At 38.5% G+C, this 22,843-nt stretch overlaps 1 protein-coding gene across 4 annotated transcripts in view; it reads right to left on the reverse strand.

Annotated features, from left to right (window-relative positions):
• Positions 1-21,210: 21,210 nt before the first annotated feature.
• spock3 (SPARC (osteonectin), cwcv and kazal like domains proteoglycan 3) overlaps positions 21,211-22,843 on the reverse strand; it is a 454,551-nt gene continuing 452,918 nt past the window's right edge. For all 4 annotated transcript variants that reach the window (XM_059964877.1, XM_059964876.1, XM_059964878.1 and 1 more), the window contains exon 11: positions 21,211-22,687. In XM_059964877.1, coding sequence (XP_059820860.1) covers positions 22,524-22,687 — 164 coding nt within the window. In that variant the 3' untranslated portion in view covers positions 21,211-22,523. The remainder of the gene's footprint in view (positions 22,688-22,843) is intronic.

The raw sequence follows: 22,843 nt of genomic DNA on the forward strand, positions 1-22,843 counted from the left end.
TCTACTCATCGATGTTCCTGTTACTATTGGATGGTCTATAAAAACACCCAGCAGAGCTATTGGCCCCTTTCTGTTTCTTACTTCTATCCACAGAGAGTCAGTAGACAATCCCTCCATGACTTCCTCCTTTTCTGCAGCCGTGACACTATCTCTGATCAGCAGTGCCCCAACTTCTTTTGCCTCCCTCCCTGTCCTTTCTGAAACATCTAAAGTCTGGCACTCTAAGTAGCCATTCCTGCCCCTGAGCCAGCCAAGTCTCTGCTCTGTAATAGTCACAATATCATAGCTCCAAGTACTGATCCATGCTCTAAGTTCATCCGCTTTGTTCATGATGCTTCTTTCATTAAGACCATCAGTCTGAGTGTATCCCTTCTCTATCACCTGCCTATCCTCCCTCTCGCACTGTCAACAAGCTTTCCTGATTTGTGAGCCAACCACCCCTTCCTCTGTCTCTTCAGTTTGGTTCCCACCCCCCAGCAATTCTAGTTTAAACTCTCCCCAATAGCCTTAGCAAACCTCCCTGCCAGGATATTGGTAACCCTAGGATTCAAGTGCAACCCATCCTTTTTGTTCAGGTCATTTCCACCCCAAGAATGATCCAGAAATCTGAATCCTTGACCCCTGCTCCAATCCCTTAGCCACTCATTTATCCTCCACCTCACTCTAATTCTATACTCACTGCCGCATGGCAGAGGCAGTAATCCTAAGATTACTACTTTTGGGGTCCTGCTTCTCAAATTCCTTCTAAACTCCCTGTAGTCTGTTTTCAGGACCTCCTCCCTTTTCCTGCCTATGTCATTGGTAACAATATGTAGCACGACCTCTGGCTGTTCACCTTCCCACTTCAAGAGATAATGGACATGATCAGATAAATCCCGGACCCTGGCACCTGGGAGGCAAACAGCCATCCGCGTTTCTTTCCTGCGTTCTCAGAATGGCCTGTCTGACCCCCTAACTATAGAGTCCCCTATCACTGCTGCCATCATCTTCCTCTCCCTACCCTTCTGAGCTACAGGGCCGGATTCTGTGCCAGAGGTGCGGCCACTGTTGCTTCCCCCGGGTAGGTAGTCACCCCAACAGTGCTCACACAGAAGTACTTACTGTTAAGGGGGACGGCCACAGGGGTTCTCTATAGTATCTGCATCTTGCCCTTCCCTCTCCTGACTGTTACCCACTTATCTGTCTCCTGGGGCCCTGGTGTGACTACTTGCCTATACTTGCCTGTCACCTCCTCCCTTTCTCTGACCAGATGAAGGTCATCAAGCTGCATCTCCAGTTCCCTAACACGGTCCCTAAGGAGCTGCAGCTCGACGCACTTGGTGCAGATGTGGCCATCTGGGAGGTTGGGAGTCTCATGGACATCCCACATCCGACACCCAGTACAGAACACCGGCCTCACCGACATATTTCCTGTTCCTATCCTTCACAAGTAACTTACCTCACCTTGACCCTTTATTGCCAAAGCCCTCCTCCTCTTCCTCCTGCTCTATAAAGCTATCTTCTTCTTTCTTTCTAAATCTTTTTATTAATATTAGTAATATGGACAGAATACAAATGATATATTAATAAAGAAATTACCAACATATAAATTCCATTACATATGAAAAAAACATACATAATAGTTACAATATAAATGAGTTTACCAAAACATAAGCCATAAAATATATGTATGAACATAGTAAGTCTAAATATTTCATAATATATGATATAAAGAAAACAGAAAAAAGAAAGAAAATAAAACAAAAAAAAAATATAATGCCAAACTAGCTAATCTAATCTAATAACTAAGAGCTTAGTCTTAGTATTTCTAGTGAGAATTGGGATAGAATTCTTCAATTAGTTAATACATCATCGTTATGTGCCAAACATTCATTAATACAATTTAAGGTCGTACATATGTCCAAGGATAAATTAGCTCATTTTTACTTTCATATCTGTCCTATTTGTGATAGATGTCATTCTGAAATTGCATCTTTAGCTCATATGTTTTGGTCTTGTTCATTTTTGCAGAAATATTGGAAAGATATTTTTGATATTATTTCTGCGGTTTTGAATATCGATTTACAACCTCATCCTATTACCGCAATTTTTGGTTTACCAATGTTAGACTCACTGCATTTATCTTCTTCTGCCCGTCGAATGATTGCATTTCTAACTCTGATGGCTAGAAGATCTATATTGTTGAATTGGAAAGAAATTGATCCTCCCACTGTATTTAATTGGTTCTCTCAAACTATGTTATGTTTAAATTTAGAAAAAATTAGAAGTGGTACTTTTGAGACTTCTATTAAATTTGAAAAGTTATGGAGACCATTTATTCAACATTTTCATATGATGTAATATGACCCTGTGCCAAGTTCATTTGATTTCCCAGCTTTTAGCTTATGTATTTTGAGAGGACCGGAAGTGACGGCATTGATGAATATTTATTTTTGTGAGATATTATAAACAGCCCCCTTTTTTTTCTCTCTTTTTTTTGCTTCTTTTTTTCTCTTCTGTATTAGTTAAAGCTATCTTCTTTTTAAATTCTTCCCGCTAGTCTAACGCTGTGACATCCATGCACCTGCACATTTGTGCCTCGATCAAACCGCTGAAGAAAATAAAATATTGAGAACATAAGATGAAGACTCCTTGGAAGTGTCTATAGGTTGTGCAAACATTTCAGTGATGGGGCAAGTGAAGTTGAATGAAGTTATCCCCACCGGTTCAAGAGTGTGATGGTTGATTGGTTATAACTGTTCCTAAACCTAGTTATGTGGGTCCTGAGGTTCCTACGTCTTTTTCCTGATGGCAGCAGCAAGAAGAGAGCATAACGTGGGTGGTGTGGGTGCCTGATGATGGACTCTGCTTTCCTGTGACAGTGCTCCTTGTAGATAGGCTCAGTAGTGATGAAGCCTTTACCCATTACTTTTTGTAGGATTCCATACCAGGCTGTGATGCAGCCAGTCAATATACTCTCCACTACATATCTATGGAAGTTTGTAAAAGTTTTAGTTGTCATGCTGAACTCTCACAAATGTCTAAGGAAGCAGGGGTGCAGCTGTGCTTCCTTTATAATTGCATTTACATGCTGGGCCCACGGCTAGTCCTCTGAAAAAGGAATTTAAAGTTGCTGACCCTGTCCACCCTTGATCTCCTGATGAGGACCAGCTCATAGATCTCTGGTTTCCTCCTCCTGAAGTCAATAATCATCACCTTGCTATTGCTGACATTGAGTGAGAGTTTGCTGTTATGACACTGCTCAGCCAGATTTTCAATCTCCCTCTTTCATGCTGATTTGTCACCACGTTTGATTCAGCCAATGACAGTGGTGTCATCGGCAAACTTAAATATGGCATTGGAGCTGTGCTTAGCCACAAAGTCATAAGTGTAAAGCAAGTGGATTGGGGCTAAATATACAGCCTTGTGGCACACCTGTGCTGATAGAGATTGTGGAGGAGGTGTTGCCAATCTGAACTAACTGGAGTCTGCAAGTAAGGAAATTGAGGATTCAATTGCACAAGGAGGTATTGAGGCCAAGAACCTGAAGTTTATTGATTAATTTTGAAGGGATGATGGTACTGAATGCTGAGCTGTAGTCGATTACAAACCTCCTGATGCATACAGCTTTGATGTCCAGATGTTCCAGGATTGAGTAAAGAGCCAATGAAATGGTATCTGCTGTGGACCTGTTGTTCCAGTAGACAAATCAATAGTGAGGTGATGAGTACTTAAAGTAGTAATTGTAGGTGTTGTTTAGGTGTATCCATAATTATACGACACAGGAAATGCTACAGCTTCATTTAGCCTTGTTGGACTGTAGTGCTCATTGAATTAATGTTGGCTTTGAGATCCTGATTGATGTGTTGGCAATGCTTCTTTTTACGTTATATTCAATGATTTGGATGATGGAATTGATGACATTGTGGCCAAGTTTGTTGATAATAGAAAGATAAGTGAAAGAGCAGGCAGTTTTGAGGAAGTAATGAGGCTATGGAAGGATCTGGATAGATTAGGCAGGTGGCAAAGAAGTGACTGATGGAGTACTGTGACAGTATGGTCATGTACTTTGATGGAGGAAATAAAAGAAACTATTTTCTAAATGTGGAGAAGGTTCAAAAATCTGAGGTGCAAAGGGACTTGCGACTCCTTATACAGAATTCCCTGAAGGTTAATTTGCAGGTTCATTCAGTGGTGACAAAGGCAAATGCAATGTTACCATTCATTTTAAGAGGACTAGAATATAAAAGCAAGGGTGTAATGTTGAGGCTTTAGAAAGCAGTGGCAAGGTCTCACGGAGTATTGTGAGTAGTTTTTGGGTCACTTATCTAAGAATGGATGTGCTGACATTGGAGAAAGTCCAAAGGAGGTTCACAAAAATGGTTCCAAAATTTAAAGGCTTGTCATATGAGGAGCGTTTGATGCCTCTTGGCCCCTACTCACTGAAATTCAGAAGAATTTGAGGGGGGATCTCATTGAAGCATATCAAATGTTGAAAGGCCTCAATTGAGTGGATGTGAAGAGGATGTTTCCTATGGTGGGTAAGCCAAAGAACAGAGGACACAGCCTCAGAATAGAATGGAGTTGAGGAGGAATTTCTTTACCCAGAGAGTGGTGAATCTGTGGAATTCTTTGATACAGGCGGCTGTGGAGGCCAAGTCATTTGGTATATTTAAGACAGGGGGTCTTGATTAGTCAGGGCATGAAGGGATACAGGGAGAAGGCAAGAGATTGGTGCTGAGAGAGAAATGAATTAACCATGATGAAATAGTGGAGCAGACCCAATGGGCCAAATGACCTAATTCTGTTCCTATATCTTATAGTCTTATAACTGGCTATAATCCCTTCCATTATTTATCTGTATTCCTTGTGGTGTGCACCCATATTCAGTGCCCACTCTTAGCTCTCTTATAAGGCCCACAGTCTCCCCACTGAAGACACTTGGAGACCGGGAGATGGAAGCTGTGGTTCCAGATAAAACTTCAGAGAACTTCCAGTTTTGAAGTTTGTATCCTGTTCCTGATAACAGCAAATTTTTACTAGGATGGGACAAGTTACCATACAGTATAATCCTGGAACAGTGGTTAGGTCAGGGCTCATCTCACTGAATTTCTGATAATAATTCCAATCTTTCATAATATCAAAGAAATTGATCAATTTGTAATTTGGTCATATTAACAGAACATAGAGCATAAAACAGTACAGCACAGTGCGGGCTCATCAGGTCATAATGTTTGCCAATATTTTAACCTATTCTAACAACAGTCTAAGCTTTCTCTTCAACATAGCCATCATTAAGGACCCCCATTATCCAGGACATGCCCTCTTCTCATTGCTATCATCAGGAAGGAGGCACAGGAGCCTGAAGCCACACATTCAATGATTCAGGAAGAGCTTCTTCCCCTCTGCCATCAAATTCCTGAATGGACATTGAAACCATGAACACTACCTCACTACTTTTTTTGCATTACTTATTTAATTTAACTATTTTATATACTCACTGTAATTCATGGTTATTATTATGCATTGCAATGTCTTCTCCCAGCATAACAGCTGAGGATTCTAATTTCACTCATTCATCTCCATTGGGCTGGGCACATAGTTTGCATGTTTGACACTAGACTTCTAGAACAATAGTTCAGTTCTGAGTTCTATTATAAGAAGTGATTCCTAGATAAGTTCTTAAAAGTCTTTTTGGAAAAAAATACAACATCCAGCTGACACTTCGGAATCTCTGACCAATTAACCACTCAAAGTAGAAAGGAGAGTTCAGATCGTATTGATAATCTCAGGTCCTTAGTGGAAGAAGTGTATCATTTTACTAACTGCCTATTTGCCTACCTCATCAGGATGCCTCTTTTCACACATGTAGTGGACTCTGCAGTACTACATTGGCTACATCAGTCACTTTAGAACCCATAAAACCAAGCAGAGACAGGTTATCCTTGAAGCAGAGGACCTGCATAAGAAAATAGAAGCTCAGGCAAAAGGGAAATTGTAGAAAAAATAGTTTTACTTCTGATGCTGCTAAAAAATACAAAAAAAATCTAAATTATTTCTAAATTAGATTATAATTTCAAAATTAAAGCATAAATTGATTCACAGGAAATGAAAAATAAAGAGAAACATCAAGAAGAAGCCATAGATGTTAGGATGTGCTCAATGACCAAAACAGAGAGTAGACAGAACCATAATAAACCTTAAAAGCCAAAACTGTTACACTCACAAATTTTCCTTCAAAATTTCAGACCAGCGCAAATATTTGATATTAAGTAAAATGCTTCTACTATAAACCCATGATGTTGAATATCTTCATTACAGAGGACATTATTAAATAAATCATTTAGGACATAATGCCTGATGAGAGGTCTCACTTTATTTTGTTAACAATTCATAAAACAATTATTAATACCTGTTTATTTACAAAAAAAATGCTGTGCAGCCTTGAAACAGGCACCCCTCTAAATCAGTCTGATTGATGAAGAAGCACTTAAATGTTTCAGGCTAATCTCGGCACACTGAACTACTTGAGAGCCACTGTTGATGAACCAGGAAATCTACCATTGCCATCTTTGTACTGGCAAACTGCCTGTGACAGTGTGACCAGAACTAACAGCCTGGGGTGGAAACACTGACGATCAATTTTCATCAATCCTTAGAATTTGCTATTGGACTGAAAAGGGCCAACAAACACTAGAAAATGTGTTTGATGATTGCTTTTTTTTTGATGAAATGAAAATTTGATCAGTTTACATTTTTATATAAGTACTTTAAGTTGCTGGCACCTTAAAATGAAGAGAGAATCATGCAGATTTGCTGGAGCAAGTGGGGAAAGAGAGAGGGTGAGGGTCGATGCTTTTGCTGCTGCTATGCTTGGGAAGGAGAGGGGGATTTGGCCTTCTAATGTTTCTCTCATTCAATTCTAGTTTTTCTTCTGTTTCATGGATGTCTGCAAAGAGTATGATCTTCAGGTTGTTTACCATATACATTCTCTGATAGTAAATGGAACCATTGAAATTTTGCGTATTCAAATTTTATCCTGAATAAAGCCTACTAATTCAGGTTAATCCAGGAACTTTCTAAAGCAATGAACGTATCTTGAAATGAACTCACAACAAATAGAAGATTGAATGTCATAATTATATTTTGCCTAGCTGCATCACAGCTACTATTGTTCTAATATTAACAGTTTCCTGAAGGCTAAGTTTTCCTGAAAATCTCAGGATAGATATTGATGATGGATCATGCCCCTTGTTCTTGAGGGCTGATAGCAATCAAATTAGTTTTGATTTGATTGTTGAATGATTTTGATTGAGTGGTAGCAAAATTGCTAAAATTTTATGTATTTTTTCTTCATTTTTTTATAGATTGTTCTTTTTTGGAAGAATGCAATCTATTCATATATGTCAGCAGGAATAGAATATAAATGAACTGCAGATCACGTTATAATGACATTGATAACAATGCTCAAATAGATTGAATTGCACTGAATAAAACATCCACCAGTTCTTGTTGTTGTACACTATTCTTCAGGTGGCTGATCCAGAGGCCCTGCACAAAGCTGCAAGTTAGGACGACAGATACACAGGTATCTGACCTGCAGCGCCTTCCTGTCTTCTATATTCCAATACAGTGAAGGCACCAAAATCAGGAATGTACTGACTGACCCATACACTCCGGCTTGCCAAATGCTCCTCCACAGACCTCTCAGCTGGCAATCAATACGATCCCTTGTAGCCTGCAGAATTTAGAGGGATTTCTTCCCTCAACATAACTGGCTAGATATAATCACTGCACTGTCAGAAAAAGTACTACTGCATCTAAATGTGAGCAGTTTAATCATAGTTTAATCACAAACACTGCAACCTGCTGTCTCAACTTTTATAAATGGTGCTTTTGCTTATGAAGTGCCAAAGCCTTTTTTCTCTAGCCTACCCACCTGCGTTACTATTTTTTAGGGAGTTATAGAATTGTATTCAAGGTTGCACAAAAAGAGAGATCATACAACAAAGCGCAAATTAATAGGAAGACAGTGGATTGGGAAGCTTTTAAAAATCTATGGAGAACAACTAAAAGAATCATTAAGAGAGAAAAGATGAAATATGAAAGCAAGCTAGCAAGCAACATCAAAGTGGTTATTAAAAGCATTTTCAAGTATGTAAAAAATAAAAGAGAGATGAGAGTGGATATAGGACTGCTAGTAAATGAAGCTGAAGAAATAATAATGGGGGACCAGGAAATGACTGATGAACTAAATGAGCATTTTGCATCAGTCTTTACTGTGGAAGACACTAGCAGTGTGTCTGATGTTGAAGGGTGTGAGGGAAGAGAAGTGAGTGCAGTTACTATTACATGGGAGAATGTGCTCAAAAAGCTGAAAGACCTAAGGGCACATAAGTCATCTGGGCCAGATGAACTGCATCCTAGAGTTCTGAAGGAAGTAGTGGTAGAGATTCTGGAGGCAATAATAGAAATGATCTTTCAAGAATCATCGGACTGACAATGTGCCAGAGGCCTGGAAATTTGCAAATGTTACTCCACTCTTTAAGAAAGAAAGAAGGCAACAGAGAGGAAATTAGAGACCAGTTAGCCTGACCTCAGTGGCTGGGAAAATGTTGGAGTCAATTATTAAAGGTGAGGTTATGGAGTACTTGCTGATACAGGACAAGATAGGACAAAGTCAGCATGGTTTCCTTCAGGGAAAATCTTGCCTGATGAACCTGTTGCAGATCTTTGCAGAAATTACAAGTAGGATAGATAAATGGGATGCAGTGGATGTGGTATACTTGGACTTTCAGAAGGCATTTGACAAGTTGCCACACATGAGGCTGCTTACCAGGTTAAGAGCCCATGGTATTACAGGAAAGTTACTGACATGTTTAGAGCATTGGCTGATTGGTAGGAGGCAGAGAGTGGGAATAAAAAGATTCTTTTTTGGTTGACTGCCAGTGACTAGTGGTGTTCTGCAAGGGTCAAGGTTGGGACCGCTTCTTTTTGTGCTGTATATCAATGATTTAGATGATGGAATAGGTAGCTTTGTTGCCAAGTTTGCATGTGATACAAAGATTGGTGGAGAGGCAGGTAGTGTTGAGAAAACAGGTAGGCTGCAGAAGGACTTAGACAGATTAGGAGAATGGTCAAGAAAGTGGCAAATGAAATACAATGTTGGAAAATGCATGGTCATGTACTTTGGCAGTGAAAACAAATGTGCAGACTATTTTCTAAATGAAGAAAAAATCTAAAAATCTGAGATGCAAAGGGACTTGTGTAGAACATCCTGAAGGTTAACTTGCAGGTATGTGAGGTTACCAGTGGTGAGGAAGGCAAATGCAATATTAGCATTTAGTTCAAGAGGTCTTGGATACAAGTGCAGGGATGTGATGCTGAGGCTTTATAAGGCACTGGTGAGACCTCAACTTGAGTATTGTGAACTGTTTTAGGCCCCTCATTGAAGAAAATATATGCTGGCATTGGAGAGGGTTCATTGGAGGTCTACAAGGATGAAGGGAATGATGGATGGTTCTGGGAATAAAGGGGTTATTATATGAGGAATGTTTAATGGCTCTGGTTCTACTTGCTGGAATTTAGAAGGATGAACTGGAATCTCATTAAAACCTTTCAAATGTTGAAAAGCCTAGACAGAATAGATGTGGAAAGGATGTTTCCCATGATGGTGGAACCTAGGACAAGAAGGCACAGCCTCAGGATAGAAGGGCATCCATTTAAAACAGAGATACAGAGAATTTTATTTAGCTAAAAGGGTGGTGAATTTGTGAAACTTTTTACCACAGGCAGCTGTGAAGGGCATGTTGTTGGGTGTATTTAAGGCAGAGGTTGATAGGTTCTTGATTGGACATGGCATCAAAAGTTATGGATCAAAAGCTGAGGAGGGAAAAAAAGGATCAGCCGTCATTGAATGGTGGAGTAGACGATGGGCCAAATGGCCTAACTCTGCTCCTATGTTTTATGGTCTTATGGAAACATCAATGATCAAAAAGTCCCTGTCAATTACTTTATAAGTCCAGCCGAAATTTCACCACCCATTAGCTCACACTAATTGGAATAAATTTCATCTGTCACTGCTGTGCCCTACTTCCCATCGATCTATGCCTTGCGGTATTTTCAGCCGACCTTTTGCATTATCAATGACAGTGCCAATTTTAATGTCATCTGCAAATTTACTACTCATACCCCTATATACTCATACAAGTCATTTACATATATTACTAATAAAAAACATCCCAATACCAGTCCTGCTGGTACATCACTGGTTACATCAATGTGCTGACATTGGAGAGGGTTCAAAGGAGGTACACAAAAATGATTCCAGGATTGTAAAGCTTTTCATGTGAGGAGTGTTTAATGATTCCAGGCCTCTACTCAATGGAATTCAGATGAATGAGGGATGAACTGATTGAAATCTATTGAATGTTGAAAGGCCTCAATAGAGTAGATTTGGAAAGGATGTTTCCTACATTGGGGGTGTCTAACACCAGAGGATAAACCCTCAGATTAGAGGGACGTCCTTTTAGAACGGAGATGAGGAGGAAATCCTTTAGTCAGAGAGTAGAGAATCTGTGCAACTCATTGTCATAGGTAGCTGTGGAGGCCAAGTCATTGGATATATTTAAGGTAGAGGTTGATAGATTCTTGATTAGTCAGGGCATGAAGGGATATGGGAAGAAGGTGGGAGACTGGTGCTGAGAAGAGAAATGGATCAGCCATGATGAAATGGCAGAGCAGACTCAATGGGCCAAATAGCCTATTTGCTCCTGTATCTTATGGTTACAGACTTTAATTCAGAGAAACATCCATCTGTCTCGTATTACCCAACTGATAACAAATCCAGGTTACCTACACACCTTGCCTTCCTTGTGCTTTAATCTTCTGGACCAGACTGCCGTGCAGGACCTTGTCAAAGCCTTACTAAAATCCAAATAAACCACATTGCCTGCTCTCCCCTCAACAATTTTCCTCATCACTTCCTCTGAAAACTCAGTCAAGTTTATGAGACATGATCTCTGCACAAATGCATGCTGACTCCACCAATCCCTGCCTTTTGAATTGAACTGAAATCTTATCCTTCAGTTTCCCAACCTATACTATTTAGAACATTCATTGCCACACACCCCTCAGGTATGATCTGATTTTCACTTCTCAACAAGTCTTATGATTTCCATGCTTAATTTACAAACATTTGTAGAATGCAAACTCATATTTGTTGAGATGGGAGAAATTAATATATGAATCTGTAACATATTTCAAATAATAACTAATTTAGATTACTCCAAAGTAGTCTATTTTAAAAACTAATAGTGGTGTACCTGAGGGAAGGTTCTTGAAAGGTAGTCTAAGAACTATTAAGTGGTTTTTATAGTTACTGAGCAAGGAGGTAGGAACAGGTATAGTTTTGCTCAGTAATGTTTGAGATTCAAGTTAACCTGGAAGTGGTACTACAGTAACACTGCCCATGAACTCTTCAGAGTGGAAAAAAAAAGTCAAAGGATTTTGTCTTGAAATTAACTCATTTCAGTGGACAAGGAGAGTGTCTAAATTAATTGAATCAAATAAACTGAGAAATCTATGGATAAGAGATTTAAATCTGAAATAGATCAATAGTAGGGTAAGTATATTCTCACCACAAGAGTAGATTATAGAGATAAGAGAGAAAAAATAAGGTTTTAATAATAATTCAGCAAGGAATAATATGGAAATCATAAATCTATATAAAATAAAATGCAGGTATATGAATGAGCATGGCCAGCCAAAGAGGGAGAAATAGCAGATTTGCTATTTCTAAATACTTGCAAAATTTAAAGAATGGAAAAGGAGCAGTGACAAAAGACATGATGGGTTTTCTTAGAAAAAAAGTGCTTTTTACATTATTTATATTTTTGAGGAGAGGTGATTGTAGAGAAGCCTGAAGAGTGTGTGGCAATAAATATTTAAAAGAAAACACCGGATGGATATTTCTCTATTAGGATGAATAATGTTATGAGGTTAAATAATTGCTTGGGTAGCACAGAGATGATATTTTTGCTTGAGTGGCTTGTACACTTCAGTGAAGTGTAAAATTAGGCACAGTGTATATGATTAATTCTACAGAGTATCTGACTTACTTAAGCATTTTAAATTTTGCATGGGATTATTATTTATGATGATAACCTGAACCTGAATTGAGTTTACTCCATTAGAACACAATGACTTACATATCAAAGTATCTATATGAACATTACATGGAAAGTAATTTTTCCAGGAGTATCATGTATCAGATACAAATGGTTACCAGCATCAAATGAGCTTGCTCTGACGATGTGTCTTGAGACTGTAACTCAAACAGTTCATTACTGTCATGGGAACAATAGCCTCCCTGTTATTAATGCATAGTATCAACCACATAAAAAGATTAATGATCATGACATAATTAATAGTATCATAAAACAGCAAGGGTGTGTATATTCTATTAAAATAAGCAATGTTGACTATTGGGCTTGTCACTGCTGAAGAGCATAACAAATGTTTCTAGCATTCTAGTATCAAAGGTAAAACCATATTCTTCTATCTTTAAGGAGCCAAGGATGTTACTGACTTTGACGTGATAATCACTTGAAAATCAAACAGAAAGTTGACCAGACATAAAAGTGTTTGACAACGTGCAGGTCAAATTATTCATTTGAACATTGTTAAAATACTTGAACAGATCTATTAAAATTTACAAATATTAATTTTCACTGATTCTTTTTACAGCAATCTGTTTAATCTCTGTGCTAATTTATTTATACTCTGGCCCACATCTAATTTGTGCTGAAATCAATTCACTTGTTTTATTGCTATGGTAAAACTCCATTTCGTTACCCTAATTAAAATTAGATTAAGGCTAAATTGCTCACTTTTTAGAAGCAGTATTTATTCTTCAGATTCTGCAGTAATCACACCTAGCTGGCGCCTGACAAATGAAAAGAAAGTATGGAATTATTTGCTGAGATGTTCAGACAGAACCTGCTCACAAAGTTGTCCCCACGTTTTATGGAATTAAAGCAAAGCTGACAATACTCACAAGGTCAGACAGCATCAAAGGAGAAAGACAAAATTAACTTTTTTTGTCTATGAAACTTTCTCACTTCAGCGATTCTACTGGCCATTTATTTCAGTGTTTCAAGCAACTGAATTATTTCCTTTTCACCCATCTCCTGTGACCTAAACTGATTGCCATGTAGTTAACTGGGAACAAGGCAAAGGTTTGCACATACAGAAGGTCTCACCAATCATGCCTACAGCTTTGTTAACACACACCAGTGTTGTTGTGTGTTGCCATGTCTTTTTATTTTCATATTATCCAATCCTGCCTGAAATATGAACAAGTTAACTATGTACCATAATAATTTTGGCAAATAAATTCTGATTTAACCTTTTTCCTTCTGGTATTAATCTGAAATTCTGGTTGAATCAACCAATAGCATTAATCTAGCAATCAGAAGGTCTAGAAAGGATAAGAGATCAGGGGTGGGAGGGATCCATGTGGGTCAGTTTTTTGAAGATGAGAGTAGAGTTGAAGGTGGTGAATTGATTGAAATGAGGATGAAGCTGAGACCACTTATGAGGATTGATGATTTGAAATCTGAGAGGATAAGATCCAAGATGGCAGGGCGACGCAGCCTGCAGTGGTCACTCCGGAACTGATTATTTGTTATTTGTGAAGTGGGGTGCCATGTGCAATCATAATTGATTGAAAACGGACATGGGAGCACAGAGGAGCATCTGGAAATCTCCAGGAAGACCTCCTTCATTGCTGCTGCTGCTGTGAGGTCCAGGACTATGCTGGGAAGAACTGGCCCCCAGCCCTCGGGGCCACATTGCTGATGGCTGTTGGCGGGGCGTCGTAATACGCTCGGCAGAGGATGGTGCTCAGGGAAGCTGTGCCGGAGGGGATGGTCGTCGGCTCGGAGGTTTGACGGACTCAGAGTCCACTGTGGTCAGGTCGCTGTCGGTGTGTACTGTGTCTGCGAGGCTGGTTTCGACGGAGCTTTCATGGTGTGCTACATCTGCCAGGCTGAGTCGGGCAGCGCCATGGAAGTCCATAGCGGGGTTATTCCCTTCTGCCACCAGCGTGGGATGGCGAGTCTGTCGGGACCCTGGGGACTTGTGGAAATTGTGTGGTGACTTCTTTTGAACTTATAGTCCTTTAACATCTTTGGATTATTTTTACTTTGCCCATGGTCTGTTTTTTTAAATCAATTGTGCTATTGTTTGCACTGTTGTAACTATATGTTGTAATTATGTGGTTTTGTGCAGGTCTTGTAGCTTTAGTTTTTGGTCTTGTTTTGTCTGGTGGCTTTGGAGCTCCTTTCTGGGGAATGCGCTAAGACGGTAGCGCAATATTAATACCCAGCAGCCTCTCCAGACTCTGGATTGGGGATTGCCAAACGTTACGTTGATTTTCTGGTGTAGTCTGTTTTGTCATATGCTTTTGTGATATCATTCTGGAGGAACGTTGTCTCATTTTTTAACTGCATTGCATTTGTGGTTTCTAAATGACAACAAACTGAATCTGAATCTGATTCTGAAGATTGAAAAGAATAGTGAAAACTTGGTATGGGGTTGGTTCAGTTCAAGGGATATGGTCAGAGGAAAGTGAAGCGAGAGAAAGATCTGCAGGAGAGTGGAAATTCAACAATTCTAATATCCATTTCTGCTTCATCTTATCATCCTGAAACTGAACTCTATCCTTTCAGTGAATCTGTGGAATTCTCTGCCACAGGAAACAGTTGACGCTGGTTCATTGGCTATATTTAAGAGGAAGTTAGATATGGCCCTTGTGGCTAAAGGGATCGGGGGTATGGAGAGAAAGCAGGTACAGGGTTCTGAGTTGGATGATCAGCCATGATCATACTGAATGGCGGTGCAGGCTCGAAGGGCCGAATGGTCTACTCCTGCACCTATTTTCTATGTTTCTATCCAGATCCTGAGTGACCTGTTAAATATTTTTAGCATTTTCTAATTTTATTTCAGATCTCTTACACTTGAGTTTATTTTTTGCTTTTCAGTTACTACACAACAAATTATCTAGTTATTTTCATCCTTGTTCCTGTGAGGTTGATGTATGCAAGATAGTCTGCTTAGTTTACTAATATAACGTCTATTTCGCACTATTCCCTTGTATGAAAAATTTGGGATATTAAAGGTCACAACCAGCAGCATATATTAAAGGAAGTGTGCTTTTTTTCAATGTTCAGCATACTTTTGGTTTGCTATGATTTCACTCTTATATGCATGAATTTGGCTTTGTTTTGGCCATTGTTTTCCTCATTTGTGAATGTCTTCTGGTCTCCCACATTCTTTGGCATTTTACTAGCTCACAATTTATTCCAATAAATCTTGTGATATTCTGTTTTGCTTCTGTGCAATTAATTAATGTTTATAGCAATAGATTTCACAAATTAATGATCTATGTGAGAAGCTTCACTTAACAAAGGCATTTATTTTAGAGATGGGGAACCGAAGGCAGAAATCCTTGACTGATTTTGGTACTTTAAATATTGGTGAAATGAAATCCTGCAGAGTTCGCTCATGCAAAGTTTCTTTCATGTGATTTATTTATTTACTTATTATGCTCACGTAGCTACTATTTCTCCTGCTGGTTGAGATCCAAAGTTTTAAAACAGAGTTTGTTAGTTCAGATGAAGTTGTGCGAAGAGGAAGGGAGGAAAACAGACAATATGTGGCTGGGTTGTTCACAAACAACTCAAAAGCATAACCTTTGTTTCCCATTCACTAAACATACTGTACACCAGCTGTTGTGATCATAACATCAGTTTTGCTGCAAAACAACAGTAAATGTGACTTGAAGTAACCATTGCAATTAAAAGTTCTAAATCATGGCATACCAAATGTAAACAAAACACTCTTGTACATTTTTTAGTGCCCATTCTTCTGTATCTCTTCATCTGTGCTGCCATGTAATTTCATATTGGATTGGTTTGTGAAAGCGGCTAATGTGTTCGATAGGTCTTGGAAGATGATCTCAAGTAGTCCCAGTTGAAGATTGGTCAGCGTCACACTGCATCTTGTCGGCATTGCAATCACAGTCTAGACTGGCTGTTGGAGAGGCAAATGTCAAAGGAACCAATGAAATGACGATGTTGGAAGGATAAGCATTGTCGTGCTGAGAAACAACAGCAGTGTTGTGCAGCTAGGCATGGCCTGGATTATAAAGGTCAGTGAGGTCATCAGACGTCCATCAATCAGGCTAAGCCCTCTTCTCACCACTACCATCAGGTAAGAGGTACAGAAGCTTTAGGTCCCACTTTGTGACTGACTAAAACTGAGCCACACATAGCTGTAACTGGGAGGTATAAAAATCTATATTCACGCAGCAAATCTCCAGGACAGAGAAAGTCCAGGAAGGTCCAAGAGAATCTCACTTTGCTGACACAATTTTTTAATACTTCTTCAACACAGATAACTTCAAACAATTTTACAGTTTCAATTACTACAATCACCAATTTAACTTAACATAACATAACATATAGCAGCAGAAGTAAGCCATTCAGCCCATCGAGTCTGCTTTGCCATTCAATCATGGGCTGATACAATTCTTCCAGTCATCCCCACTCCCCTGCTTTCACCCCATACCTTTTGATGCCCTTAGACACAGGTAAATTTACAGAACTATATTTACAATAGGAGCACATCCCAAATAGCAGAACCCTTTTGAATGCTCGGGTGTGTTCCAAAAGCTGGAGACCCCTTTTATTATAGTGATGAAGAATGGCTCCATAAATATACAACTAACCAGAAGGTTATAGTGACAAAAACAGATATCTCCTGAACTGTTCATTGTTTGACAGGGAGACACCTCTAACAATGTGCTGAAAGAAGGAACATTCACCTGTTGTCTTTCCCTTTGCAGTCTCAATTGGACAGAATCAGAATGGCCAACAGCCAATGATGGTTTTGCTAGCCACAGAGTATCAGTTGGAAGTTAAACTATGTACAGCTTCTATTTCCTGAAGACTGGCTTTCATTTTAGTGAATCCATAATTGTGCTATCCGATACTGTTTACCTTCCAAATAATCCCCAACACCCACACCACCAGATTGGGGAACAGATATTACTCTACAACAATGTCCCCCGAATTGGAATGGATACCTTGAATCACTATTCTGAACTGATTCTATGATCTACAGACTCAATTTTAAAGTCTCTTTACAGTTTCTGTCCTCGGTATTATTTTTATTTGCACAGTTCAGTCTTCTTTTGCACATTTATATTTATCAGTCGTTGTCTAAGTATAATTTTTTTCATAAGTTTCTATTGTATTTCTTTTATTCTCCTGTAAATGCCTGCACGAAAGTGAATCTCAAAAGTTAGTGTATGATAATATATTCATATTTTGCTAAATTTACTTTGAATTTTGAATGAAGCTATCATCGCTATCTTTGAGAACAGAGACAGACATATTTTATTGATCCCGAGGGAAATTGGGTTTTGTTACAGTCGCACCAACCAAGAATAGTGTAGACAATATAGCAATATAAACCCATAAAAAATTAAATAATAATAGGTAAATTATGCCAAGTGGAAATTAGTCCAGGACCAGATATTAGTCTAGTCTCAGGGTGTCTGACACTCGGAGGGAGGAGTTGTAAAGTTTGATAACCATAGGCAGGAATGACTACCTATGATGCTCAGTGTTGCATCTCAGTGAAATGAGTCTCTGGCTGAATGTACTCCTGTGCCTAACCAGTACATTATGGAGTGGATGGGGGTCGTTGTCCAAGATGGCATGCAATTTGGACACCACCCTCTTTTCAGACACCACCATCAGAGAGTCCAGTTCCACCCCCACAACATCACTGGCCTTACGAATGAGTTTGTTGATTCTGTTGGTGTCTGCTACCCTCGGCCTGCTGCCCCAGCACACAACAGCAAACACTGGCCACCACAGACTCGTAGAACATCCTTAGCATCGTCCAGCAGATGTTAAAGCATCTTCACAATCCCAGTAGCCTACTACATAGCACATTTTGTAAATCACAGGCATGCTACCAGTGGGTGCCGTCCTTGCAGCACTTTGGACTTCCACCCCAATGCCCAAACAGATGTCTGGGCTGTAATGGCCACCGTGTATGGGCCCCAAGTGTGCAGATGGAAATTTTCATCACTTCCTTTTGAGTACATTCACCACACTCTATGCAATGCTTCTTGCAAATCCACTGCCATACTGATCCCATGTTCCTTTACTAGGCTTTCTAGGACACTAACTTTTTCTGCTACCTTCCCCCATAAAGCATTTGATGAGTTTTCACAACTAGCAAGTCGCATTTGTGTTAACTGTTGATCATTTCATGAAGATCCCCTTATAAAATGATTCAAATAGCATTTAATACTGGTGATTACTCACCAAAGACAATACTAAGTTCTTGGGCATTCGATTATGGTCTCTACTTCTATCTACTACGGCTGCATTATTTTCTTTTCTCCTTGATTGCCCTAGTTGGACCGACTGAGTCTTCCTGGTATTCCATAGTAAACATTGTTCCTGCTCCACTTCAGACTTATGCTTTACAGCTCTTTCACTTTGTTAAATGGGCCAATGCATGAAAGCTTTGTCCTCCTTGGAGTGACAAAGAAGTTGCTTGCAAAATATGCAGGAAACTTCTGAAACTGCAAGTTTAATGATTTGTAAAAAAGATATGTAATTTTTCATTTGAAAGTAAGGAAGTATTTCATCATATTTAGTTTGTGCTGTGGTTAAAATACATCAAAGCTAATTAACTTGAACTAAATGCTGGAGTGTTATACAATTTTAATTATTTGATTTATACAAAGGCAGCCCTGTGACAATATTGTGAAATGACTTGATTTTTTTCCAGGTGCATTTAAACCAAAAGCTTTTTTCTACAAAGGATTAAATTTTGTTTTTAAAATAATGTTGATCAGTGACTGTTATTTGTGGGTGACTGGTAAAAGGTGTGGCAAGAAGCTGTTAAGTGTCACTGTCTGAATTACATCACTTTCATCTCATGTTTCCATCTCTCCACCTCACCCTTGAAATGTATTAAATGATCAGGCTAAACACTGGCAAAACATATGAACTCACTTGTCCATTTCAAGCAATACTCTCCTCTAACATCTGCACCAGGAACTTTGATTTCCCTTATCCCATATCTCTTGAAGCACCAAATACTCATAGCAATTTTAGCTTAATTTGATTTTATTGTCCATTTTCATTGCCTTTTAAATTCTCATAAGATGCTCTTGGATGTTCCAGTAGGAGAAAAATTAAAAGATCTCACTTCATCTATTCTTGAGGACATCTAGTAATACCATTAGTTATATTTCATAGGGTTCGAATACTCCAGGGGAAACTGCAGTGTGATCTTCCTGACCTCCAGCAGTAGCTTCAGTTATTGGTGGAGATAAAGATCAAAATGATGTTTACTATTTATTTCTCTGTAACATGGTGAAGATTCACAAGAAGTCTGTTGAACATCCCCTACATCTGTTAGTACAATTTTATCTGATGATTATTAGTATGATAGATATATTCTTCCTGAATCATTTGTCATATTATCAGGAAAATTGCAAATGCCGGAAGTCTGAAACACAACAAAGTGCTAAATATATGCTCAGAGGCTACCTTACAGGAGAACTTAACACATTCAGAGGCTTTTTCCCAGGGCTGGAATGGCTGGCACAAGAAGGTGCAGTTTTAAAGTGCTTGGAAGTAGGTACAGAGATGTCAGGGGTAAGTTTTTTTACACAGAAAGTGGTGAGTATGTGGAATGGTCTGCCGGCAACAGCGGTGGAGGCAGATACAATTGGGTCTTTTAAGAGACTTGTGGATAGGTACATGGAGCTTAAAAAAATAGAGGGCTATGGGAAACCCCAGGTAATTTCTCAGGTAAGGACATGTTTGGCACAGCATTGTGGGCCAAAGGGCCTGCATTGTGCTGTAGGTTCTATGTTTCTAAATTGGCCACGGGAGAGGAACCTGGTGTGGTCTTCTGCTGCTGTAGCTCATCCACTTTAAGGTCCGATGTCTTGCATCTTCAGAGATATTCTTCAGTACACCACTGTTGTAGCATATGGTTACTTGAATTACTGTTGCTTTCCTATCAGCGTTAAAACAGTCTGCTATTCTCTGACCCCTCTCATTAACAAGGCTTTTTTGCTTACAGAACAGCTGCTCACTGGATGTTTTTTGTTGTTTGCACCATTTTCTATATATATTCTAGACACTGTTATGTGTGAAAATCCCAGATCAGTAGTTTCTGAGATACTCAAACCACCCTGTCTGGCACAAACAATTATTCCACGGTCAAGTTCAATTAGATCACATTTCTTCCCCCACTCTGATGTTTGGTGACAATAACAAATGACCCCAAGATGTGAATGTCTAGCAAAAGGTGCAAGATGACTTCAATAGTGTCTGGAATAAAGGAGATTTGATGATGGTAAACAAATGTTTAAGATATCAGAAACAGCAGAAATCTATTTCCACTAACAGATGGTTCAATGATCAGCAGCAAAAGTTTAGATTTTTGAGCAAAACATATCAGGAATATGAGAGGTTTTTTTTAATAGAGGGTGGATATGAACCAAAACACACTACTAGTAAAAACAAAATAAAGCTTGGCTTTCAATTGGAAATAAGTAGGAACTCAAAGGAAGTCAATTTGCAGGACTATGAGGTAAGTGGGGGGGGGGGGGGTGAGGGGACTGATTGCATTGTATTATCAGAATTCAGCACTGACTCAAAGAACTGAATGGTTTTGTGCCACTGACTGTACTATGATTGGTAGGACTAGCAAGGTTGCTAATAAATACTGGCATATCTGAATCTCCTATTTTTCAAGGATGAATATTAATTTAGTAAATACTGATTGATAACAATTAGTTAACCGTAATAACATAACTGGCAATTAAAATGGAAGGATTGAGTAATGGTGAAAGCACAACTAAAATGGTGGTGGAATACTAAGCTAGTGAGTGGAGATATTTACATGCATACAATATATCCAGCAGATTGCATTTGTTGACAATGAGTAAACAGAAAACAGTAATAAGCTCTGGTCTTTTCACTATGCTGGTCTTCTAGCTAATACTGCTATGTACAGTATATATATTTTTGATTTTGCCATGTCAAAAAATAAGCAAAGCAATAATCATTTTCTTTTAATCAAAAGATCAATATGATGTCAAGTCAAATATTCTAATCAGCATAATTGGTTACAGGAGTCCTTTATTATTGTAAACTATACAGAAACAGTAAAAAAAATGCAGCATAGCTTTTTCATTTTGTAACTTAAATCCAGTCTATAAAGGAAAATTTATTAGAATAAGTTACAGTGTTCACAATTTTCCTTTAGCTTAGATTTTAGGAGAAACATTTAAGACCAACAACCTTATGCTCCAAATAAACAGCACACAACAGTGTAAAGTTATGTTAGTTACTACAAACAATGTTGACCTTCATTGATAAAGGACTTAAAAGTCTCAACTCCAGTATGCATCAAGGCGGTGGAATTTCAATATGTCCATTCAATCAATTAACATGCTAACATAAATACAGGGCAATTTAGTCTAGGCAAAATTGTTAAATGCTACTGCTACACGTTACTTGTATATACTTACAGTCCATATGATGACTGCCATAACTATTGAAAATTAATTTAAAATTATTTTTCACTTATGCAAAGTTTGCAGCTGAAGTACTAATGCTGTGATCAGGTGTGCTTAAGTATTACCTGAACTCCTATCTTTAATACACAAAAAAAAATATTTCTATTTTTAATTTGAAAGGCACATCACCATGTGACTTCTACTTAGTTTGAACTAGTGGTTGAAATCATATATACTTTTAAAAAGATAACTGATTTTTGTTTTAAGAAAAACAAATCTCTCAGGTAGTCAAGGCATCCATGTTCTTTAGCAATATTCAGGTAGAGGCAAGAATGTTTTGACATCAACAACTGCTGTCTAAAAAAGCATGTTTTTGGCTGCTAGCTGCAACAAATAACTCTTGAGAAACATTACTTGTTTGTATGGAAAGCTTATTAACTGCTGACCAAAGTCAAATTTTTATTTGATGCAACAAGTTTATTTTAACTTTTACCTAGCCAGCCAAAGGTTTGGGAAACAAACTCACATCAATGTTGTTTTCAGTTTCAGAACTAATGAGCAGCCTAGGACAGACATGGTTAATGCGCCTCAATCTACTGCGTCACGTTAAAACTAAGCATAATGACAAAACATGGCTTAAAGGAAACAGATTTTTGAACAAAAAAAGATTTCTTACTTATTGTAATGTTACTGATTTAAAAGAATTACAATTTTGTTTCCAAAATGATACAGTGTAAAGAACTGTAACAATTTTTAAGGGATGCTGACTTCTTTCTGGAGTGTCCTTGTTTGAGAGTATAATTGTACAAAATATACACGCTGACCGAAATATTTTTGATCTTTTTAATATGACTAGTAATTCATGAGATCTCACTATAGAAACGTGCAAAATATTAAAGTTCATGACATTTCCAGACTACCATATGTCACCACCTGCATCATATTCATCATCATCATCTTCATCGTCTTCATTGTCCACAGCATCAACTTCTTCATCAATGACATCTTCCTCATCATCTTCATCATCTGACCATTCATGAAAGTCAGCACTGCCAAAATCACCTGAACTCTCTTGTTCACCTTCAAGAAAATAAGCCAAGAATATAATTTTGAAAACAGTTGCTCCAATGTTTTTTCTCTATGCTTACTTTGTTAAAATGCAAAGCTAATCTTAGTGTTAGTGTCTTAGATTCATTGTCATCATATCAGTAATCTAAGTATAGCAATATTTGTTAT

This window comes from Hypanus sabinus, chromosome 3, assembly GCF_030144855.1.
Source record: "Hypanus sabinus isolate sHypSab1 chromosome 3, sHypSab1.hap1, whole genome shotgun sequence".
Taxonomy (NCBI): domain Eukaryota; kingdom Metazoa; phylum Chordata; class Chondrichthyes; order Myliobatiformes; family Dasyatidae; genus Hypanus; species Hypanus sabinus.